General features: G+C 35.9%; 1 protein-coding gene across 9 annotated transcripts in view; it reads right to left on the bottom strand.

The window, feature by feature from the left end:
* Positions 1–26,720, bottom strand: part of MLLT10 (MLLT10 histone lysine methyltransferase DOT1L cofactor) — a 200,228-nt gene that overhangs the window by 67,010 nt on the left and 106,498 nt on the right. For all 9 annotated transcript variants that reach the window (XM_037510692.2, XM_054695130.1, XM_054695131.1 and 6 more), the window contains one exon: positions 8,005–8,100. In XM_037510692.2, coding sequence (XP_037366589.1) covers positions 8,005–8,100 — 96 coding nt within the window. The remainder of the gene's footprint in view (positions 1–8,004; positions 8,101–26,720) is intronic.

Here is a 26,720-nt window from a genome sequence, read left to right as displayed (position 1 = left end):
CCACACATTTTTAATGCAAATTGATGCATAAAATTGGCATGCAACTGAAAAAACTACTTCAATTGGTATGCAACTGAAAAAAAAAACAACACTCTTTTTCACTAGAGACAGAACTGGTTATTTGGCCATTTTGAGTCTCTAAAACTGTAGATAAGTACTTTGGTCTATGGAGTGATTTATAGGTAACTTAATTAAAACTTTTTAAACAGACATTTAAGGTATGTATGATTTTTGTTCAATGTTTACTATAATTATTAGTCCTCAAATAGGATGCAATGCCAATATACCAATACTGTAAGTAGTATTAATTAGAAACGACATATTTCCTAGTTCAAAAAAAATTTACATTAGACTCAAACAATGACTTCATAATAGCAGCAAAAAAATGCAGTTTTTTAATTTTGTTTTTCTTTTTAAAGTGTTATTTGCCTTATCTGCTACAAGGCCTTACAATTCACATTGGAGAGGAGGCAGCAGATGGAAGAAAAATAACCAATAGCTCTGTGCCTTCCACCAACACGATGAAACAGAATAGTACTGGCTAAAACCTTTTTTTGTTATATACTAACTCAACTACCTCACAAAATTCATGAACTTTTCACTAGCCCAACTATCAAATATGAAACAAAAAAGTGTCTTTAAGATTTAAAAAAGGAGGCCTCCCTGGTGACCCACGGGGTTAAGACACAGCACTATGAAGGGGTACACAGGTCCACAACCACTGCAGATGAGTTGTATCCCCTTCCAGGGAGCATCAGACCTCTCCTGTCTAACCCGCTGCGCCCATCAGCAGTGTATTTCAGTAGATCTGCCTGTTCTGCTCCGGTGAATCCTCTCACTTCCCTCCCACCCCCAGCACCTCTGGCCTGCACCCCAGCTCTTGTATATATAAATCTTTAAAAAAAAAAAAAAAAACTTTAAAAATCAAGAATGGGGGAGTGAGCAGCGAGACAAACTTTGAGCAGCTTAATTTATGTATTACTGGAGTACCCTAAAGGGGTCAGGGGGAAAAAAGAAAATATTTAAACAAAATAAATGGCAGAAAAATCTCAAAAATTTCCTGAAAACAATAAACCTATAGTTCAACTAATGCCAAGCAAAAGAAATATTAAGAAAACTCCATGAATACACAACATAATCAAATTGTTTATCACTAAAAACCAACAATGAAGAGAAAAAAGTTATAAATAAGCAGCTGTGGGGAAGGGTGTGTATAATACATTTTTTTTTAAAAGAGATCTCTCTTGTACTAAGAAATAAAGGTAAGGCTGAAACAGGTTTCTCACGTAAACAATGTAAGATAGAAAACAGAAGAGAAAATCTTTCAAGTACTCAAGGAGACAAACTTTCAACTTAGAATTCTATAGTAAGCTAAAAGTATCTTTCAAAAAACAAAGGTAAACAATTGCCATTCAGATAAAAGAACTGACATAACTAATCCCCAGAAATTCAATAGTACACTAACTGCTAAAGGTTGTCTTTTAAACAGAAAGAACACAAAGGAAATGTTAATCTACACAAAGTAATTAAGAGCACTAGAAACAGTAATTGCCTTGGTGCATAAGACATTTTCATTATTTAAATATCTTTATAAGATAATCGAAGATTTAGAGAAAAAACAGTAATTAATTATGAGGTTTATAAAATGTGTAAAAATTTGGGGCCTCCCTGGTGGTGCAAGGGGTTAAGAGGCAACCTATGAAGCTGTCTGCAGCCACTGTAGCACAAATTCAATCCCCGGGCAGGGAGCTACCCACATGGTGCAGCAGACCTCTCCTGATTCACCTACTGCTCCCCTCAGCAGTGTGTTTCAATCAATCTGCCTATTCTGTTCCCCACCTTCGTGAATCCTCTCACCTCCCACACCTCTGGCCTGTATCCCAGCTGTGGTATGCATAAAAAAATCTTTTTTAAAAATGTGTAAATGGGCCACCCTGGTAGCGCAGCAGTTGAGCGCTGGGGCTGTGAAGCTGTCCGCAGCCTCTGCAGCGCTGGCGAGGGTCCCACAAGGTGCACAGACCTCTCCTGCCGCACCCGCTGCTCCCCTCAGCAGTGTACTTTGTCAGTCTGCCTGTTCTGTTCCCCACTCTGGCTCTGGTGAATTTTCTCACCCTCCCGCGCTTCTGACTGTACCCAGTGCTTGTATAAATAAATAAATAAGTCTTTTAAAAGTGTAAAAATTTAAAAAATTAAAAAACAGCACAAAAGGCTAGGAATGGACTATATAACGACAAAATTCCTTCACAATATATGAAATAGTACAATACCATTTGAAAGCAGATTCTGACAAGTTAAAGATGCACACTACATAAACCGAAGGCAACCAATAAAACAATACAACAAAGAATTCTTACTAAGCAGACAAAAAACAGTTCATTAAAAATATTCACTGAGAAAGAGGAGAAAAGATGAGGAAAAAATGGGCAATAGAAAGGGATTAGTAAAAGAGAGAGATTAGTAAAAAAGAGATTAGTAAAAGAGAAAGGGATTAGTAAAAGAGATTAGTAAAAGAGAGAAAGGGATTAGTAAAAGAGAGACTTTATCAATAATCACATTATATGTAAATTACCCAAATATCCCACTGAAAGGCAGAAAAAACAACATTCAACAACATACTCAAGACCCCACTATATGTTGCCTATAAGAAACTTCACATTATAAATATAGACATAGCGATTTTAAAAGTATAAGTATGGCGGAAAATATAACACTAATCACAAGAAAGTTGAATTCATATTATTAATATCAGACAAAGCAGATTTCAGAAAAAGAAACATTACTAGGATAAAGAGGTTTATTTATCAAGAGAACATAAAAATATTAAATGTTTTCTGCCCCTGCTAAGAGAACTTTAAAACACAACAAAAACTGGGGGAACTGGAAAAAAAAAAAAAGCAAAATCTGTAAGTAAGAGGCTCACAACGTCTTCTCAATAACTGACTAAATAAGTAAAAAAAAAAAAAAAAAAAAAAAAAAAAAATCAGTAAGAACAAAGATAACTTAAGCAATATAAATCAAATTGACTTAGGGGTAGTTACAGAAAAACTCCTTAAGAGCAAAATGAACATACACTCATTTGAAAATAATACAAAATGTTTGTCAAGACAAAGTTTTGTATTTTTTTTAAATCTCAAAAAAATTAAAAGAAATTATGTAAGACAGATATTAACCTAGAAATCATAACAGGAAGATAATGTGAAAAACCTGAAAATGTTTCAAAAGTAAGTAACATACTTCCAAGTAACCATGGGTCAAAAAAAGAAAAAAAGAAAAAGAAACCAAAAGGCATTTATTTGTTCAACAAAATAAAAATGAAAATACAGCACAATAAAATTTTTAAGTTGTGGTTAGTTCATTATGTAGCATTAAATGACTTTTATACAGTACTTCTGCATTTTGGTTCACACCATCTTAATAAGTAAAAGGATAGACAAACTAAAAAACCAACTACTTTTCTTAGAGTCATCAGAAAAGTGCGCTTGCAGGGACAAGCTTCCCTACCCAAAATTAGAGAAAAAAGAGATAGACACAGAGAATCACAAGGTACCCAAGCAGAAATCTCTATGGGAACCAGTATCTTATTAGGAAAACTAAAAGTGCAATTGACAAAATGCTGGTGGCTCAATGTAGACCAGTCTGAGAAATAGACTCCGAAACCATCCAGATATAAGGGAATACTCACAATTTTGTGAGTTTTACCTGCAGGAGCTCTATACGAGGTTTTTCATCATAAATATCATAAGGAAAAATACAGTCATCATCCACTAGGGGAGAAGGAAAGGAACAATTTGGAAATATTCCAAGGTATTCAGTTTATCTTAACAGGGTCTGTCTTCAGGAAAAACTATTCTATCAGGGCATAAACTGCTGCGGTTACTACCAGAGCCTGTCCTGAAGGAATGGAAATACCTAACATCAACCCCTCAGCAACATCCAGTTCCACCAAGAGGACAGGGGTGGGGAATCCATTGTGAGTTCACAGTTCAGGAGTACAGGCTGACAAAATGAAGCCCTAACCTATCCCCCTATTTTTCAATCACTTAAAATAAAAGTACAGTGGTAAACCACAGTATAACAAATCTGTCCTCCAAAAAGGGAAATCTATGACTCAAGTCTTCTATCCACAGCATCAAGAAGGAACCCATACTACCACCTTACCCTATCCCTTTCAAAAATTCAGTATCTCACCAGATTATCTGCCCTTAAATCTACCAACCCCATTTATATTAGTCAGCAAAAGAAACCAGGTCAATTCTCACTTGCCTCTCTCCCAATCAACTATGTCCACACCTCCCACCATTTCTCAACAGCTAAAATCCTTCCACTCTGCTCTCTGGAACTCAGTATCATCAGGAAAAGCTGTTTATAATTCAACTTTTTTTCTGAATGTTCCTTTCAGATTCTTACAAAATCCTAGAACATCCTTGAATGTCCACCCAGTGGCTATCTCAAATAAATGATGGCTATTTTACTCACTACTCTAGGTAGGGCGGTGGAGTAGGTTTCCTTACTCTTCAATGCTTATTCTAAACCACTCTCTCTTTAAAACCCTCCAGGTATAACATCTCCTGTCACCAGAATGTATCATCATTAGGTCTCATTTTTAGAGTGATTATCAATCCCTTAGGATAAGACTGAGCAAAGAATTAGTCCTCAGTCATTTGCCTGTTTTTGTACAGATCTAGACCTAAGCCGTATTTTTAAATGGCTGAAAAAAATCAAAAGACTATTTCATAACATGCAAAAATCATATAAATTCAGGCTTCAGTGTCCAATAATAAGGTTTTGTGAGAAAACTGCCATACCAATTTGTTTACAAATTGATACAGCTTTCAGTGCTACAACAGCATAGACTGAATAAGTATACCACAGTATAGCCACAGACCCTAAAATATTTACTGCCTAGCTCTTGACAGAAAACATCTGTCCAACACTGTCTTCGTTCCACCTACTCTGGAACACTACATTCCCATGTTTTCCAGAGATTTACACACACACATACACACACACACAGAGTCCACCTTTTACAACCTCCAATCTCAAGTTGCTAAACAGCCTCTCCACCAATAACTGGTCATATCCTAGACTCTATTACTAAATAACTGCAACCCTACAATAATCTTTACTTCATGCATCCTACTCTCTGACTACACAACTTCACTCTCTACTACTCCAACAATCCTTTAATTCTCCCAGGAACTACAACCCATCGACCCATTAATTATCATTCATCTGCTGCAGAACCTGTTTCTTCTCATATTCTTTTTTTTTTTTAAAGATTTATTTATTTATTATTTATGCAAGCACTGGGTACAGTCAGAAGCGCGGGAGGTTGAGAGAACTCACCAGAGCCAGAGCAGGGAGCAGAGCAGGCAGAAGGACCGAAGTACGCTGCTGAGGGGAGCAGCGGGCGGCAGGAGAGGTCTGCGCGCCATGCGGGACCCTCCTCCGGTGGCCAGGGAGCAGCCGGGGATCGAATCGGCGCTGCAGAGGCTGCGGGCAGCCTCGCAACCCAGCGCTCAACCGCTGCGCCACCGGGGAGGCCTCTTCTCATATTCTTAAGGACAACAGTGAGGTGATTTTTCTGACTTTTTAAATCACCTTCCTCTCCCCCTCTCCACACACACACTGGATCATTTCTACTATTACACAAACATGTTGCTATTTCTCTCATTTAAAAGATATTCTTTCGGGCCTCCCCGGTGGCACAGCGGTTGAGCGCTGGGTTACGAAGCTGCCCACAGACTCTGCAGTGCCGGTTCGATCCCCGGCTGCTCCCCGACCACCGGAGGAAGGTCCCACATGGCGCGGAGACCTCCCCTGCCGCCCGCTGCTCCCCTCAACAGTGTACTTCGGTCCCTCTGCCTGCTCTGCTCCCCGCTCTGGCTCTGGTGAATTCTCTCACCCTCCCGCGCTTCTGACTGTACCCAGTGCTTATATAAATAAATAAAAATAAATCTTTAAAAAAAAAAAAAAAGATACCCTTTCTTATCTCCACTTCTCTCACCAGTTACCACTCATTTCTTTGTCCCTCTTTATGGAAAAGCTCCTTAAAGTAATTATTTAAACTGACTTTTCTCCCATTCTATTTCACACCAACTCTAACAGCAAACTGCTCAATAAAGTCATTAATGATCACCGTATGACTGCAATGTAGCCAGTCTCATATTATTATATAACATAGTTAACAATTTTCTCCTTTCTTTAACTTGACTTCCACCAGTCTATCCTCCTAGTTTACTTCCAAATTCTGACTTTCTAAATCTTCTTTGCTGGTTGTACTAATTCTCCTAGATCTTTGAAGATTGGAGGTCCTCAGGACCGCCTCATAAGGGAGAGAACTGTGCTTACTCTTCCACTTACAGTGTCATCTGGTCTCAAGGTTTTAAATAACTCTACATGCATACAAGTCCCAAATATTAATCTATTGTCTAGAATTCTCTCCTAAAAGACTGTGCATCCAATCAACTGATCAACATTTCCATTTGGATGTCTAACAAATATATCAACCCTAACATAGACAAAACAGTCCCCCAAGATATCCTCCCCTAATCCCAGAAATCTGTGTTATATATGTTACATGGCAAAGCAACTTTGCTGATATCATTGAGGTTACAGACTTTAAAACATAGAAATTATCATAGATATTCTATGTAGGCTCAATCTAATCACGAAGAAGACATGTAGCAGAGGAGAAATCAGAGAGATTCCAAGTGTGAAAGGTTTCAACATGTCATTGCGGGCTCTGAGATGGAGGGACACATATGCAAGGATCAGTGAAAGCTCTAGGAGCCAGGGGCTGTTCACAGCTGACAGCCAGCCAGTAAAGAAATAGACACCTCAGGCCTACAACCATAAACCCAACAGCCTGAGTGAACTAACCCAGTATCTTCATTTTTGAGAAACCCAGAACAGAGGAATCAGCAGAAACTACTCAGCCTTCTGACCAACAGGACCATGAGATAAAAGGTTTATGTCATTTTAAACACCTAAATTTGTGGTGATTTGTTTTACGTAATTTGTTCTGTCAGCAGCAAAAAACTAATAACATATCCAAAACTTCCCCTCAACCTAGAACACATTAGTCATTCTTGGTTAATACCAACTTCATTGCTTCTAACGTAGCAATTATATGGACCAGTATCCTTCAAATCATTTTCGCACCCTCTCTTTTTCTTACACCTCTCATTTTATCTGTAACAAAGTTATGCACAATCTAATTTTAAATCATCTGATCATCTCTCACCACCTCACTTGTTACTTTCATCTCTCTCTAGATTACTGCAATTACCTGCTAATAGCTTCCCTGTTTTCATTCTTTACTCTCTATATAGTCTATCCACAATGAAGCAGTCAGAGGTCCTTTCAAAGTCTAAGTCAGACTGTCACAGCTCAGTTCAGAAGTCTTCAATTACTTACTTTTCACTCAACTTAAAAAACAAAGGCCTTCCACTGGCTAATCCAGTCTTACATGATTGGCATCTTACCTTGCTTGGTCCCATCTCCTACTGCACATGCCCCTGCCCTGCCTCCCCCACTGTCGGCTTACTCTGTCCCAGTTACCTGTCCCTGTCTCCATTTGTTTTCACATTAACCACATGATAATAATCTTTGTAATATTTATCATTTGATAAGTAATACTTACTATGAACCACATTGTTCTAATTGTTCTACATGTATTACCTCATTCAATCTCAACAGTTATTTCCCCCACTTTATGGATGATGAAATTAAGTTACAAAGAGGTTAAGTGACCTAACAGCTCAGTAAGCAGGAGAGCCAGAATTCAAAATCACAGAAGGATAAAGTCCACTCCATGGCTCTATTCTTTTAAAGCCAATAATGCCACACACTTACTATCTTTAACTTTCTTTAGCAAGGAGTTACAGAATAAAGAGAAATTAGGATAAACAAAAATACTTGGAAACAAAAACACTTCTTAAAGGTAAAAATCAGCATACAACTAGTTATTATATGTAACAAAATATGACACTTAAAACTTACTTTTTCTGTTGTAACAGTCAAGGAAGGAACCAATGCAGGTGATGGTTCTGGTTGCTTCTTGTGTTTTTGTTTGTGTTTGTCCTTTTCTTTATATTTCTAAAAATGAATAGACATAAAATCCAATTTAAATCATGATCCATATACCACATAATAAAAAAATGAGATTCTTTTATAATTGTTTAGTAACTTGAAATGCTAACAAATACTTGTTGAAAATACTTAAATCCACTTCTTATAATCATATTTTATATATAAACGCTAATAGCATACTTAATACTAAAGTATTATGATACAAGCAATACTATATATTACTAAGTGCTAAAATATGTAGTAATACTAGTATAAGTTATTTTAAAATGACTTTAGCTCCATTATCACTGTGACCAGCCAAAAACAATAAACCAAAGTCTATGATTATTAGCTATATTTATATCTGGCAAGCTTTTTTTTTTTCTTGTTGAAAACCCCAAATACTTCTTGTGTATAAACCACACTTGAAAATTCACATAGCACTTTCACATGCACTATCACATCGTAATAGTATCAGATTCTCCATCGCCATGCATTAAACTCCATGACCCACAGACCAGAGACTCAGACAAGAATTTCTCTACTGGTTTACTTAGAAAATGGATGAATTGGTAATCTCTAACAGAAGTAATTTAGATAAAGCTATGGTCTACTGCTTTGCTTTAAAGTGCTAAAACTGATTAAATAAATATAAGGAGTTTAATTAAATAAAAAATAAGTGACATATTAAGAGCCCAACTTTAATGTAAAAAAATCTTAACCATATTTTTCGAATCGGCAGTTTACTACTATTTAAACAGTTCATTCAACTTAATGATTTATCATGGTTAAATTTAACCATTCATAGCACTTATTCTGTTCAAGACATGAAAGAACTAGTATCATTAGATCTGCCCTAAATGAGTTTTCACAGTACCAAAACAAAAAGCATAAAAATTAAGGATAGATGTTTTATTGTAATACACAAGCACTGTCACTTTTCATTTTAAATTCCTGACCTGGAACGTCAATACTTTAGTGATGAAAAAGCATAAATTACCACAATGATATTTTCTTTTCAGATTTTTCAGAAAACTTTGATATATCATGACCACCAAGAAATCATGCCTCCATTTGCAATATGTCACTGCTCCTCCCAACCTAAGATCTCCTCTTCTCCATTCCCATGAATCTGAGTTAGATCTGTGACTTGTTTAAGCCAAGTGATGTGTTGGCAATGATGTACAAGTTTGGAAGTCTAGAGCTTTAAGAAATCTTGATGACTTCCACCTTTGCCCCCTTGAATCAAAGCCACCATGTAGAAAAATCAGTTCATATTCTCCTGATAGAGAGGTGAAGTAGAGAATAAGACCATTTGGAGAAAATGGAGGATACTCCAGCCTATAGTTGCAGCACCTAGCCCTAGACATGTGAATAAGATCACCTTGGACCACCCAGAAAGCCACAAACTGAATGTCACTTCTTCAGTAAACCTAGCTCATACCTGCTAAGCTTTGCCTATTGTAAGCTATTACAAGTTATGGGGTGTTTTATCAAGCAACGGTGGATAACAAGACTAGAATTCAAATTTGGGAGTTAAAGAAAGTACAAATTAAAAGCAACACACACTACATTTTGGAAAAAACATATATACAATCTAGTTTATGAATATAAAGTTTAAATGATCCTTGTCTATTTTTCTCCCATAAAAATAACAGAGAAGTCTTTCTATCCTTTTTCATGTTCCACTTCCTCTATTGGGTATCAAGTATACAAGACATGAGGCAATCTGAAAGAGAATGACCTTGAATAACAAGGTAAACAAACCCACAAAACTTGGAAAGTACATGGGAATAAAAAGCAAAATATGCACATGCACATGTATGTGCAAGTAAAGAAACACATGAAAAGATAATAGAAAGCAAATCATGGACTACTATATCTCTGGTCTTCATCCATCTATGATAGGATATGTCATGTTTTATGTGCTATATTAAGAAATTTATTTTGAGAGGACTGCAAATGTTGAATGGAAGAACTATGCACAGACTATATCCGTGTTATCACTGGGCAAAATATGAATTACAGCAATGTACTGACTTTCACAAAATACAATGATTTTAGAGATCAACAGAACAAAAGTAAATTCTAGGGAAAGATTATTTATGAATATTTAGCATAAGGAAGGGGTTCCAAATCAGGAGGCAAAGACTGAGATTATTTCATAATGGCATTAGAAAACTTGGTGCATAATCTGGAAAGTAGCTTATAAAAAACAAAACAAAGTCCAGACAGATGGATTATTTTAAAGAGTTAAATGAAAATTAAAGCAATTTAAGAGGCTGAAAGAAGAAAAAAAAATTTTGCTTTAATTTTACAACTTTTTAATTTCTATTTTTTGAATTAAGGGAAACATTGATTTACAACAAAGTACATGATTCAGAAATACAGGATCCCACCTATTAAGGTTTACAAATTGGTATGGCTCTTTCTGTGCTATAATAGCACAGAGCTGAATGAATGTAACTGACACAACATATCCACTGCCAACGTACCTAGTCTTCCAACAATAGTTCTTTGTGCCCCCTCCACTTTTGCTTGCCAACCTTTCCCTCCCCAACACCTACTGGCAGCCTCAGTTTTACAGTCAGATTTCTACTTTTGTTTTGATTTGGTTTCATCTGACTTTGATTTACCATAGTCCTGATATTTGTCTTTCTCCTCCTGACTTATTTCACTTAGCATTATCCCTCAGTTCCATTCACTTAATTACAAATGGCAACTGTTCATCTTTCTTATTACTAAGTAATATCCCACTGTGTGTATATACAGTTAATCCACTAATTTGTCATTGGGCACTTAGGGTGTTTCCATAACTTGGCTATTGCAAATAGTGAGGCAATCACAGGTGTGCACATATCCCTTCAAATTCAGTGTTTTCACTTTTTGTAGATACCTAAGAGTAGAACTGATGGATCAAGTGGTAGCACCATTTTCAGCATTTGAGAAACCTTTATACAGTTTTCCATAAGGGTTAGACCAGTCCACCTTGCTACAGTGTATGAGGGTTCCTTTTTATCCACACCCTCACCAATACTTATTTTTAATCATTTTGATATGGGCCATTTTCACAGGTGTGAGATGATATCTCATTATGATTTCCATTTGCAAATCCCTGATAAGTGATGATGAGCATTTTTTATGTACCTTTTAGTCATATGTATGTTTCCTTTGTATGCCCAATGAACAGTATATGAGTATTCCTTTTTCCCTACATTCTCAATAAAACCTGTCGTTTCTGGACTTCTGAAAATATTTTAAAAATCTTTATGTGTCTAAGGGTGATCTCTACATCTTTTTTGTAGAAGTGTCTATTCAGACACTGTTTCTTTTGTTGTTGAGTTGTAAGAATTGCATGTTTTTCATACACCTTGGCTATTAACCCCTGTAAGATGTACGGTATACAAATATTTTCTCCCATAGTTTCTTTCTCTGTGCAGAAGCTTTAGTTTGATGTAGTTCCATTTGTTTATATTCATTTTTGTTTCTCATACTTTTGGAGATGAATCTACAAAGACATCCTTGAAGCCAAAGTTATGGAGTGTTTTGCCTTTTTCCTTCTATGTATTTATGGCTTCAGGTCTTACATCCAAGTCCTTAATCCATTTTAAGTTAATTTTTGTGTGCTGTGTGAGACAATGATCTTATTTCACTCTCTTACATGTGGCTGTCCATGTTTCACTACACCACTAATTTGAGAGACTTTCCTATCTCTATTATATGCTACTGGCTCCTCAGTCATAAATTAACTAAACATGTAAGTGTGTATTTTTGGGCTCTCAGTTCTATTCTACTGATTTGTATGTCTATTTCTAGTCTAATACCATACTGTTTTAATTATGACTTTGTGGTATAGTTTGAAGGGAACCCAATACTTCCATTCTTCCTTTTTACTCAGGATTTCTCTGGCTATTTCAGTTTTTTTGTGGTTTAGTATTTTTTGTGGTTTAGTATTGTATTTCTGTGAATAAAAATACCCCTTAAGATTTTGATAGGGATTGCACAACATCTGTATATATTGCTTTAAGTTAAGGTGGCCATTTTAGCAATGTTAATTTTATGGTCTACGAGCACGGAATGTCTTTGCATTTTTTAATGTCTTCTATTTCCCTCAACAATGTCTTATAGATTTCATTGTACAGTTCTTTCACACCTCCTTTGCTCAGTTTATTCCTAGGTATTTGATTCTTTTTATGAGACTATAAATGGGGCTGTTTTATTCATTTTTTTCTCTTCTATTAACTGTGTATGTATAGAATGACTTTTAGCAACAGGTCTTTGTGTACTGATTTTGTAGCCTGCTACTTTACTATACTGATTTATTGCTTCTAATACTTTAGGGTATTCTATGTAACTTATCGTATCACCTGCAACTAGTGATAGTTTTACCTCTTTTTCAATTTGGATTCCTTTTCTTTTCTTGCCCTAGTTAGAACTTCTAATAATGTGTTAAATAGTAGTGGTAACGTCTGGTTCTGGTTCTGGTTCTTAAGAGATCAAGCTTTCAGTTTTTCACCATTACGCTAGTTTTGGGTTTCTCACATATGCAGCCTTCATTATGTTGGGGTATATTTCTTCTATCCCCATTTTATACAGCGGTTTTTGTTAATCATAAATGAATCTTATCATGACTCATTTGAGAAATGCAAATCAAAACTACAATGAGGTATTACCTCACACTTGTGAGAATGGCTTACATCAAAAAGATTAGAAACAAGTGTTAGAGTGGGTATAGAGACAAAGGAAAACTTGCACACTATTGGTGGAAAGTAAACTGCTGTAGCCTTTATGGAAAAAAGAATGAAGGTTCTGCAAAAAAAAAAAAAATTTTCAAACAAATCTACCATATGACCCAGCCAAGTCTACTTCTAGATGTCTATTCAAGCAACATAAAAACACTAATCTGAAAAGATATATGCATGTCTACTTTCACTGCAGCACTATTTACAATAGCCAACATTGAAAATAATCTAAGCACTAATGATGGATGATAGAATAGAAAAAATGAGGTATATATACACAATGGAATAGTACTCAGCTATATTAAAAAAAAGTAAATTATTGCCATTTGGGGACAACACAGAGGGGACTGAAGAGGATTATGATAAGTGAAATAAGTCAGGAGGAGAAACACAAATACCAAATAATATCACTCATATGTAGAGTATAACAGCACAAAGTGAAGTAACAGACAAAACAAATCCTTGGAATCTGACTGCAGAACTTAGATCATGGGGCAGAAGACTAACTATGGATGTAATCCAATGGAGTCCAATGGACAGGGTGGATTATTGGTACGTTAGTGGTGGATGTGGTATGGTAATACACATTTGAAGGTATGAACCTGTGTTGGATATACAGTGTTGTAAACCAATGCTACGTCAATTAAAAAGGAAAAAATAGTAGGGCCTCCCTGGTAGCGCAGGGGATTAAGTACCGCACTATAAAGCAATCCACAGCCTCTGCAGCACGAGTTCGATCCCTGGCATGTCAGAGAGAAAACCACATGGCCCAGCAGACCTCTCCTGTCTCACCTGTTGCTCCCCTCAGCAGTGTATTTCGGTCAGTCTGCCTCTTCTGCTCCCCACTCTGTCTCTGGTGGATCCTCTCACCACCCCCCCCTCCAATCTCTGGACTGTGCCCCAGTTCTTGTATGCATAAAAATAAATAAATCTTCAAAAATAAAGGAAAAAATAGTAGAAAAGTATCTATGTAAACTGATCTTTTAACAAGGGGAAAAAATAACCATGAATAGAAAAAAAATGATAGACGCATACATGTACAAAAATCTTTAAGGAAAAAAAGATTTTCTAAGCATAGAAACAATAAAAATTCAAAAAAGGAAAAGGCAGGTTTAGCTGTTCAAATTAAAGCACTTCTAACATAAATTTAAAGACCAACCATTAAAAAGCAAAAACAAACTGGGAAATGACTAAAGTTACAATGTTCTGTATTTTAGTGTTGCTTACTTTTCTCATAAATCGAAAAGAAAAAAATATGCCATAAAACAATGAACAAAGGTTAACTCACAAAAGGAACAAAGAATCACTAAACAACAGGAGTGTTAAAATGTGCAATGCAATTATTAAAGAACTATCAGCACCTTCTCTCTTACCTAGCAACCAGTTGTTAGATTTTTTTTTTTTTAAAGATTTTTTTATTTATTTATACAAGCACTGGGTACAGTCAGAAACGCAGGAGGGCAAGAGAATTCACCAGAACCAGAGCGGTGAACAGAACAGGCAGACTGACGAAGTACACTGCTGAGGGGAGCAGCAGGCGTGGCATGAGAGGTCTGCGCGCCATGTGGGACCCTCGCCAGCGGCCGGGTATCAAACTGGCGCTGCAGAGGCTGCGGGCAGTTTCGCAGCTCAGCACTCAACCCCTGCACCACCTGGGAGGCCCCAGTTGTTAGAGATTTTAATAAGACCCAGTAGTTCCCAGGTTATAGGAAATTGAGCACTTCTATACATTACCAGATAATATAAAACACATGAAAGACAACTGTAAAATCAAGTATTAAAAAACCATAAAAATGTTCTCTAATCTTGTAATTTCACCTTTAGAAGATGAAAAGAAGCTTAAACAAGTACAAAGTAGACTCTTCTATACTCCCCTCCAAGAATTAAACTAAAACTTTTTTTTTTAAGGCCAACATTTTTAAATTAAAAAATAAATTCTAAAATAGAATCTTAGAAAAGTGGGTAAGGAAGGAAGATATAAAAAGGAGGGAGAGAAAAGTTTACATTTTAAGACAGTTTTAGATACAAGAAGTACTATTTTTATGTAAGGACAATTAAACAGAAGTTTTTAATCTAAGGCTAGAGCAAGATAAACAACCAAGAATACATCAGTGTTTCCAGAGTTCATACTGCAATATGTTATACAAGACAGTAAGATAATACTTAAAATAAGTTCATGTCTTTTGATTCAGAGGAATTAGATATCTCAGACTTTTGAAGACTATACATGTAATCACTGGAGCACTAACAGAAATGTTTGTGATAAATTAGACAGTGAATTCTAGGAGAAAATGCAATATTGAGTTCTGGGGTTACTTTTTGGAAAAATTCTAGAGTAAATTATTAACAAAGGCTTGCCAGTATGAAAAAAAGAATTTCATTATCACTAAGTGCCAAGAAGAGTTGATAGAAGCCTAATATTAAAAATTAATATTTAGGCCTCTTTTGTCATGTGAAGACACAGGAAAAAGACAGCTATCTATGAATCACCAGACACTGAATCTACCACACCTTGATTTTGGATTTTCAGCCTCCAGTACCCACTGAATTTTTTATAAACTGATGTTTTAGGAACTCCCCCACACTGCTGGTGGGAATGTAAACTGGTCCAACCACTATAGAAAACTGTGTGGAGGTTCCTCAAACTGCTAAAAATGGAGTTTCCATATGATCTACCAATTCCATTCCTAGGTATCTACCCAAAGGACACAAAAACATTAATTCAAAAGGACGCCTGCATCCCTATGATTACTGCAGCACTATTTACAATAGGTAAGCTATGGAAACAACCCAAATGCCCAAAAATAGATGACTGGATCAAGAAGATATGGCACCTATACACAATGGAATACCATTCAGCAATCAAAAAAGATGAACTCAAGCCATTCGCAGCAAAATGGATAGAGCTGGAAGGGATCATGCTCAGTGAAATAAGCCAGAAAGAAAAAGAAAAATACCTGATGGTTTCACTTACAGGAGGAATATAGAGGATCCAATTAAGGGATCGAGGGGAAAAAAGTTATTTTAATAAAGTGAAAATCAAAATCAACAAGCAACTATAAACCAGAGACATTCTATGGGGGCGAGGGGAGGGAGTAGGATCAAAACAGGGGTGGGAAGAGCACAAAGGACTATGGTGACAGTACAAGGGTGAATTGGTGGTGGGAATTTCACAGGGGCTATAACTGAGATGAGAAAGCATACATAATTAAAAAAATTAAGAACAATGTACAAAATATATAAAATTTAAAAAATTAAAAATAAAATTAAATTGATGTTTTGTGGCAACCCCATGTCAAACAAGTCTATCAGTGCCATTTTCCAACAGTATGTGTTCACTTCATGTTTCTGTGTCACAGTTAATTAAGTGGTATTTCCCACGTTTGGAGAAAATGCAAGGGTCAGCATATTAGGAGTGTAACAGGTAAGTCTTGCCTCGGGAAAATCACCTTACAATGGTATCTCCCCTGTCAGGGACACCTACTGCCAATTTGTGAACCGGAAAGACCCACATGGTAAAGAACTAATGTCTCCATCCAACCAACAGCAATTACCTAAGAACTGCCAACATCCATGTGAGTGATCTGAGAAGCAGATTCTTCTCCAGTCAAGCCTTCGGATGACTGCAGCCCCAGCCAACACCTTGACTGCAGCCTTGTGAGAGAACTTGAGCCAGATGCACCAGCTAAGCCATGCTTAGATCCTGACCCACAGAAACTGTGAAATAAATGTTTTAAGCCATTAAAAAAAAAAAAGAAATTAATATTTAACTATAACACAAGAAAGAAAACAAATAAGAGTTATTTTAAGATAACTGAATACTCTGTGCTAGAACTGAGTAAATTTCTAGTTAGGAAAGAATGTCTATATTCAAATAATTCCCAGTACTTTAAAAGGTGATTTGAAATCACATCAAATTTTCTCAGTGTAAACAAATAAAAAACTAACAAAAACCAGTGAAAACAAACCAAATAACAAACCCAAAAGCAACCAAAATTAGGGGGATAGCACAGGTATATAAAAATGCATTAAACAAAAACTGACAAGCAAGCAGTAACACAGAAAATTTTAGAAACAGCAGAAATTACCCTGGACTAAGCTATGGAATTCATGTACTAATCCTGCTTCCAATTCACTAAAATTCTGAAAATATCACCAAACCCACAAATCTGGAGAAAGGCAATCTTATCTTTGTTTTCTGCTGTTAACTGGTTGCTTTTCTGCCTGTAGTGTAATACTGATTTTAGGGCATAAAGAGGAAAAATTGGCAATGAGGGGTGATAGGAGGGGTGAAGCAGTGCTGAAGTAAAGGATGTAGGCTAGGAACAAATTGTACAAAATAACAGAATATTCTCCCATAGAAATGAGGTACCCCTCTTTTTAAAGACATTTAAAAGACATTTAATCAAATATTAGGAAAAAGACCTGAGCCTGTTTTGGTTCTACCAAAAACTGCATCCTGCCCCAGCTGAGCTTTTATATGGCACCCTTGCCATTCCCCTTGGCTTCAGAAAAAGGCAAAATATTTAATTCTCAAATCCCTAGTCTCAAAAGTGGTGAGAAAAGAATCAAATTACCAAAATTATAGTGGAGCAAGTATCTGTAAAGAGTCTCCCAAGCATAAACAATAAAAAGTTGCAGGTAAAGAGATTACAATCACAAAATAACACTATAAAGAGCATAGTATGCAAAAGAAAGCCAAAAAAGTCTCACTCTAAAAGCAAATACAGCTCAACATAAAGATATTTCTCAAAACTGTCCCATGCTAAATCAAACATAATTCTAACATGAGTTGAAACAATGCGATAGAATATGCATTCCAAACACAAAATTGGAAAAATGTACTCTGAAAAAAAAAAAAGTTGAATGGCAAGATTTAGTGTAGCTTAAACTTAGTAGAATTCAAGGGAGAAGTTACAAGATGGAAGGAAAATGAGTTCTTCATTCGAGGCTTGGAAGAAAGTTATCAGTCAATCAAGAACACTTGGACTTAGCTGTAAATGACAAACGCTATATTAAGCCACCTATAATTTGAGAATTGTTATATGTTGGGAGACAATTTCACGAGTCTATTATTTCTGCACTCTTACCAAGTGAAGCAACTATGGGCCGACTGACCTGGACTATCTCTTCAAGGTTTATGTTTGCGTAATGAACAGACTTAGAAGACAGAGTATCTACCTGCAAAGGGCAGCCAAGCTTTTGTCCATTACAAGTTTCAGATGCCTTAAATTCAAAGTTCCTCTACTGTAATGCAACAGACTGCATGAACAGGTGTCATCTAACTCTCTTTGTGTTGCTGTATGGAAATTGGGTCTTGGTAATGGTATAAAAATACTGATTCTTAGGCTACTACTATTGCTGTAACAATGATCTCTAACCCAAAATTCTCCTATTTTCTAACTGGTTACCTTGTCAGTAACCTCTTTCACAGTTCTTGACACGTGCAGTGAAGAGAATTAATGGTCTTAGGGAAAGGTTTTCTGGAAGAGGAAGAATAAAGGGCCTCATGGGTTGATTAATGAGATTTGAGGAAAATCTATGGGAATGGGTAACAGACATGCAGTAAATTTTATGTTCAACCTGGCAGTAAACAAACCTTCATTTTATTGCTGATAATGAGGAGGAATTAAAGAGGTGACTGCGGGCTGAGTACCAAGAAATACATTTAAAGAGAGCAGCCCAAATGATGTTCTGGTGGTTGCTAAATCTCCTCCAGGTAGAAGGACTCCTTTGTCAACCTGGCAGTTGGCTTCAGTTTCACTCCACTGTAACAATAACTAATACTAAGACTCACATGAAATGCTCACTGAATATGAAAGGTAGGAAACTGGCAAACAACTACTGGGGCAGAAACCAGGCAAATCATAAGAACTCTGACAAGTTTCACTTGGAAAGTGAGATGAGGTAAGGCACTGTATGCACTTTAAGGTAAAATGGCAACAGCTTCTTCCACTTCAACACTTCCTGCAATCTATATCACCAATGTTAAATTTATTTAGAAATGACAATAAAGATCTCAGGATTTTGTGAGGTCTCCTGGTCCTCTCAGGAACAGTTCACAGAGAAAGACCAACTTCTCTGGTTGACTGAAAATTAGTTGACTCTCTGACCATTATTCAGGATCTTAATATCCCTGATTAGATTTACAATATTACTAAAGCATTTAGTGTGATAGAGGAAACCCACCGGAAAATATGAAAGTTTAATTCTTTCTACCCTGAAAAGGCTTTATGAAACCAGCCCCTACTAAAATTAGGTGAAAACTTGAGAGCTTGTTTTAATAACAGGGTAACAGATGGCACAGATTAAGGTGAGCGCTCCAAAGCAGACCGAGCTGAGTGCAAAATCCAATCAACCAGAGGGTACAGACTGGCTCTTGAGTCAAGGGATTCCCAAGGCTGAAATAAATGTCACCCATGAGGATGTTACCATCCAACATAGAGCGCAGTGCATGCTGAAAATGGGGAAAACTTATTTGGTTGACCCACAAGCAATTTACTTAGAACTGAAAGTAAGCACAATGGTTTATTTAATGATACAGAACCACTCTGTTACCCATAATCTCTAACTTTTCCTCACTCTTTAAGGCAATCTCAATTGCTTTAGGAAGGAAAAAATGATTAGAGGTCACATGTACCCATCTAAGTATACCAGAAAATTTGGAGAGGAGATACACAAATTTTTATGGCTCTGTCACATACAAAGAACCAGATCACTATCCCACCTGGACCCATGGAAGAAAAAAGAAAGGCACCAGGATTCAATGGATTCTCAGTCAGCTAAAGAAGCTAACATTACATTGTTAGCCAGGCCTTCCAGCAAGAAACAAACTATGTAAATACATAAAAGAATTAATCTTTTAAAAATATGAACTTTCTCCATTTTGAAAATACTCTCAACTTTTGCATTCTAAAAATATTGTTCATGTTATTGAAAATGCTATCCCTTCACATCTCATAAAGAAAAATTACTGACAAAATTCAAGACTTTTCTCAAATATCACTTCTTCCATTTATCTTTCCTGCTGCCTACAGGAAGCTTCTGCTGAATTTCCATAAACACTTTTATCTTCCTCTCACTGTGACTTGCCTGCATATTTATTTGTATTTTCATTTTATCCATTCACTCTAAACCTAAGCCAGTAGTTCTCAATTTCAGAAACCAAAAAAAAGTTACTTTTTTTTAATGTTATGGTTATTATACATGAATTTTAAAGTTTTTAAAAAATAAAAAAGGTCTGCATAAGAATTTCATCAGTAAAAACATTAACTGAATAACTGACTTAACTACACAGAATCCTATTAGGTAACTATCCTTTTCCTAAGTAGGTTCTGCTAATAATTGATCAATCAAGAATAAACTCTTGCTACATCCATACTTTTTCATCTCAAAAACTTTGTAGTCTATATGTTGGCTGACTTAGTACAAAGTAATACTTATGTATTATTGGGTTACTAAAAACTAATTAGTGCCTATTTGATTTCCATAGTTGAGAGTAACGTACTTCACAATTAAGTTAGTTGCTAAACAAAACAGCAACGTGAATAAAAATGCTTTATAGCTTAAAAAAATATAGTTATTCAGAACTATCAGGCACTCATTATTTTCTAGAGTTATACTATACAATATGATTATCTACTTGCCATATGTGGCTATTTAATTAAAACTAAATCAATTATCAGTACCTCAGCATCTGACACATTTCAAATGCTCTACAGGCAGATGTGACTAGCAGCTACTACACAGAATAACATTTCTATAACCGCACAAAGTTATATTCGATAGTGTAGTCACACAAAAAATCAAAAACATTTGAATATACTCTCACTTTTCCTCTTATGTAACTATCAGACAATAAACAGTATACTCCATTTGACAATGATCAGTTTAAAGGAGATAAGCATAAAGGCCAAAGACCAGGTAATTTACAATAGAGGCACAAAACTACTCAAGAGAAAAAAACGTCAGTGAGGATATTGGAGAATTTAGACCTCTTGGTGGGAATATAATATAATTCAGTTGCTGTGGAAAACAGTACAACAAAGTCACCTTGTGATCTAGCAATTACATTTCTGGGTATATATCCAAAAGAACTGAAGGCATGATGTTGAAGAGATATTTGTGACCCTTGTTCATAACAGCATTATTCACAACTGCTAAAATATGAAAGCAACTCAAGTATCCAACAGATAAGTAAGCAAAAGGTGGTATATACATAACACAGAATAGTCAATTTAAAAAAAGAAGCAAACTCTGACATATGCCACAACAGGGATAGACCTTGACGACAGCAAGCTAAGTGGATTATGTCAGTCACAAAGTTACAAAAATTAAAAAGAAAAAAAAAAAAAAAACAGGAAAACCAAAAACCCGTGGAATAATATTTACAACAAATCAAGAATTTAAGCACCACCATGAACCCTAAAATTCAAGCAGGTAGAGACAAAGAGCCACAAGTCTTGCATAGTAATAGCAATTGTGAGGGGAGAAGAAAGCAACAAGAAAACTTCAAAATCATTATCAGTATCCACCGGTAAGCAATGAAGGACAGAACTAAAATAAAGAAGAGTTTTGCACTTAAACAAAACAAGCTAAATACAAGAGGCTCAGAATAAGAGGGACTGGTCTGTTATTTCAAATCAACCTTTCAGACTGGAGACCATACCAGGACAAGAGTCCCACTCCAAAGAGAAAAGGTTTCTAGAAATAATCCCCACTAAAAGGACATGACAGTATCTAAAAAAGGATATATATGTACTATAAACAACATGCCATTTATGGGGTATTTCTATCAAATATATTTAACATAAATCTACTCAGGAGAAGATAAATAGGATATCCAAGTTGAAATATGGACTCTTCAAAAATGTCAATGTCATAAAAGGAGACTGTTTTAGGTTAAAAGAGACTAAAGAAACATGAAAATAAAACCAGTATTTGATACTTGATTGAATCATGGATCAATTTCTTTATAAACCAGTTATAAAGGATATTATTGGAGCATAAGGAAATGTTCAGATCTGGAATGTATATCAGATAATAGTCATATATTAATGTTAAGTTTCCTAGGAAAGATAATTACATTATAGCTATGCTGAAGAATGGCCTTCCTAGGAGATACATGCCTAACAAGAAATGAAGTGTTATAATGTGAGTTTAAATACATGATAAATAAATGCACACAACAAAAATAAAATTTTTAAATCTGCATATTTTGTTTATGTATAAATATGAGGAGATCAAGTGATAAAATGTCAACAACTGTTTAATCCAAGCTGAACAAATCTAATTGTTCACTGTAGTTCTCATTGCGCATTTTCTACAATATTAAATTTCTTAAAACATAAATGTGAAAATAAAGTGGCATATAAATTATATAAAATACTAATACATTCAGAAAACACAGTAAAAAATACCAAACATGTTCTAACCATAAGTGTGAACACTTTTATGAATTTTCTTCAAGTCTTTTTTTAAAAAACATTTTTTTAAGGATTTATTTATTTATGCATGTAAGAACTGGGGTACAGGCCAGAGGTGTGGGAGGCGAGAGGATTCACCAGGAACAGAGTGGGGAACAGAACAGGCAGACTGACTGAAATAAACTGCTGAGGGGAGCAGCGGGCGAGTCAGGAGAGGTCTGCTGCGCCATGTGGGTCACCCCCCTGGCCAGGGATTGAACTTGTGCTGCACTGGCTGAGGATAGCTTCATAGTGCTTCATCTTAACCCCTTGCACCACCAGAGAAGCCCCTTCAAGTCTTTTATATAAAAATCTTAGGTAAAACTGGGAATATACTAAGTACACAATTTTGTATACTCTATCTTCAATTGTATTAAAAACCCTTTGTACATTATTTGTCTTTTAGAACATGGGTTTAAATGTAATATTAACTAACACCAAGATGCTATTATATAATTTATATATAAAGTATATAAACAATCATATTTTCAGTTAGCACTTTAATATATACCAAGACTTTTTACAAGTACTGACTCATTTAATTTTTACAACCACCTATGGGGTTAAGTATTAGTATCACTTTGACACAGATGAATAAAGTGAGACATAACATAGCATGCCATTCTTCACATGTGCCATTATATTTCATCTATTACTGTTCATTTATATCATTTCTAAGTGCTAACTACTATAAATAGCTAAGTAGTGACAAGTACATATATAAATATTTATTTAACCTTATATTAGTTATTAGGCAAAAATATATGAACTTTAATTTCCCTGATATGCCATATTTAACAATTCTAAGAAACTATTTAAAGTTTAAATTTAAACTGTTTAATTTTAAATTGAAATCTCTATAAATTAAAAATCTCTGTAACTTAACAATGATGTAACAAAATAAATAAACTTTTAAAAAGTTAATAGTATAAAGTAAAATAAAATCCCTTTAACTGGGATATATATTGTGATGATTTTGTGTCACAGTTTACTTGGCATCCTTTCTTCTTTCTTAGTGGTGTATAAAATAAATGAGCATCCTACAATCAGTGGAAAATCAGATTAGATAAAATATAGTAATTAATCAGCTTTTCAGAAAATATACAGCTATTATCATTCACTGAGTGAAGTTACATTTTTCTGAAACATACAAAAGAAAAGGGTACAAAAGTTTAAAAACATATACTGGGCTTTCTCACTATTATGCCCCAAATACATAACTTTGGCTAGATGGTCCTCTACTTTTTCATCTACGAAAAGGAAATTAAAATAGATGATTTAACTTAAATAATAAATATTTGCATAAATAGAAACAATTATTACTCTAAACACCTAAACAATTTAAGCACTGAGTCTTTACATTATGTGCAGTTCTCAACCTTAAAAGTTAACTCCAATGAATAAAGAAATTAGCTTCAATCAATTCAGTTAGTCATAAATTTCCATTTCATAGACAGGTCATTTAATTGATACACACTGTATTAATGTTTCTCTTCACTATATTCAAGCAAAATTTCGAAAAGGTTATTTACAAGTAGCTGTAATGTCCATTTTCAATCCTCTTGATAAGCCACCTACTCTTTTAAGTTATAAGCACTTTATAAAATCTCTTCTCCCAAACACTAGTCTAAATAAGAACTTCAATCAAACATAGTAGAGGATTCATGAGATTCCTTCTATTAGTATTCTTTTTAGAACATGTGAAATCTTCACCATTTATACTAATACCCCTCCAAAAAAGTTAAATTTGTTATACATCTAATTTATCTAACTTCCAAAGAAATCTGATTACTAACCCTCCAAGTACAAGGTAGAAAGACTTATGAATGTAAAACATTCATAGACTTTGGAGTCAGGCATATGCTTGGTTTTAAATGCTGGCTCTCATTTACTAAGAGATATCTTTTGTTTTTATCTGTCCATTATTTTTCTTTAAGTAACTCCACATGATCTTGATAGACATTCAACATAGTTTCCCAACATCCCTGACCACAAAAGTGGGTGTGTCACCCAGAAAAGGTCATCCTATGTGAACAACCCTCCCAGTCCCTAAAAAGCCTCAATTCTTTTACTTATGATTCTCCATCAGTATGTCTCTAATCATATCCTGCACCAAAAATCATGAAGCTAACAATTTAGCCTGCTAGTATCTTGGATGCCTGAAGACCACAAAGAATCCCTGTTTGAACACAAAGGGTTTTATTACAGCAATAGCAGTAGCAACAAAAGTGTCAACATATGTGGCTTCCCAAACTCCAATTCTGATACAATGACCTAAAGAGGGCCAGATGATAGTTGCACACAAAGTGGGTTGTATTACAAGAGAGGAATTCAGGACTTAGGGAACACAATTCTGAACAGTAAGCATGCCTGCCAACAGGCAGAAAGACACATTTTCTCTATATCTTATATGGCAGAATGAAAATCTGTCATTTTGCTCTGGGTGATGATGGTGCCTCTATTTTCTAAGGCTATACATTATACAAACAACTTTGACAAGACAGTATGGAACAAAAGTGTCAGGGCCTCTAATTACAAGATGTGTACCAACAGAAGATACCCATACAGAACTATTTTCCAGCAGCTGATTGCCAAAACAGTCCAATGAAATACTATACCACTATGGGTCTCCCTGGTGCGCAGGGGTTAAGACGCAGTCTATGAAGCAATCCGCAGCCACTGCAGCATGATTCCCGGCCGGCCAGGGAGAAACCTACATGGCGGAACAGACCTCTCCTGTCTCGCCCACTGCTTCCCTCAGCAGTGTACTTTGGTCCATCTGCCTGTTCTGTTCCCTGCTCTGTCTCTGGTGAATCCTCTCAGCCCCCATATCTTTGGCCTGTACCCCAATTCTTGTATAAAAATAAATAAATCTTTAAAAAAAAAAATACTATACCACTATGATCCATTCTTTTTCCACAACCTGGCCGTTGATTTATACTATTATTGCCTGTTCTGTGTCCTCAATGGCCTTGCTCCAACATTTCTTCCCAATCTATACCCCCCATTCCCTAGCTTCATATACATATATTATCCAGCCTTGATCTCATGATCCACTACTTTAAACATCTTTGAGAACAACTTACAGTTTGACCCTTGAATGATGTGGGGGTTAGGGGCATTCTCAAGTCCCTTATAGTTGGCCCTCTGTATATTCAGGTTCCACATGGGTGCAATCAACCAACCAACATCCATGGTCAGTTGAATCTGTGAATACAGAACCCACAGACAGAAAAAAAGCCCCATAAGTGGACTCCCACATTTCAAACCCAAGTTGTTCAATGTCAAGTGTACTTGTCTCTGTATCCTAATATCCTCATATTCAATCTGCATAGTAATATCTCCCTAAGGATTCTGCCAACACCTATTTTCTCTGCCCCATTAGCAAGATGACCAAGTTATTCACTTATAGCCCTCTTTTCTTTTTTTTCTATAAAAGGATAAAAGAGGATTCTTCTTGTCCAATAATATGACTATACCTCAACCTCACTTATTTTCCCAGTTATTGTCCTGTTTTTCTCTTATCTGATGTTCTTCAAAGAGTTAAATATTCTTGCCATCTACACTTCTTCATATTACCTTATTCATTTACCAACATCAACTTCTCCCACCAGTAAACTGAAGCACCTTTCCTCAACAACTTCTTCGGCATTAAAATCAAAGAACATTATTTATCCTTATATAATATGAAATTTCATATGCATCTAACACTGACCCTCTTTCTCATAATATTCACTTCCCTTGGGATTCCAAAAAACACCAGTTCTTTTCTAATTCCCCGCTGGATGTACAGCTACTTACTAATTTCCTCAGTAGATGCCTACCTTCCTCAGTATGGATGAAGAAAGGCATAAAGGAAGGGAAATTCCAGTTTACAGTAGATTGCCAACTAATGAATGTAGAAGGAAAATGGAATTAGAAAATCACCTCCTGTCGACTGCTTATATCAGACTAGAGCATCCATGTATATGCTAAGATTTATAGGTGAAACGTAGATTAAAAACAAGGGTATTTGTCTAATTCTTAGGAAGTAATAGCCAGTCTATAGTTCCCAAAGATCTTTGTCCCTAGGTAGTATATCCACTCACAACGAACAATCTGATCTATGTAACAGAATATTATAAAAATGAAAGTGGTTAAAATGGCAAGTGAAATCTTATATAGACTTTACCACCACCCCCCAAAAAAAATTGCTATTATAAAAGGCATTCAAGGGCCTCCCTGGTGGCGCAGCAGTTGAGTGCTGGGTTGCGAAGCTGCCCGCAGCCTCTGCAGAGCCAGTTCGATCCCCGGCCACGGGGTGAGGGTCCCATATGGCGAGCAGACCTCTCCTGCCACCCGCTGCTCCCCTCAGCAGTGTGCTTTGTCAGTCTGTCTGTTCTGTTCCCCACTCTGGCTCTGGTGAATTCTCTCACCCTCCCGTGCTTCTGACTGTACCCAG

The sequence above is a fragment of the Talpa occidentalis genome, unplaced genomic scaffold (genome assembly GCF_014898055.3).
Source record: "Talpa occidentalis isolate TD23 unplaced genomic scaffold, MPIMG_talOcc4v2.1 talOcc4.14, whole genome shotgun sequence".
In the NCBI taxonomy this organism is placed as follows: Eukaryota; Metazoa; Chordata; class Mammalia; order Eulipotyphla; family Talpidae; genus Talpa; species Talpa occidentalis.
This window is presented reverse-complemented; position numbering and strand designations above follow the sequence as displayed.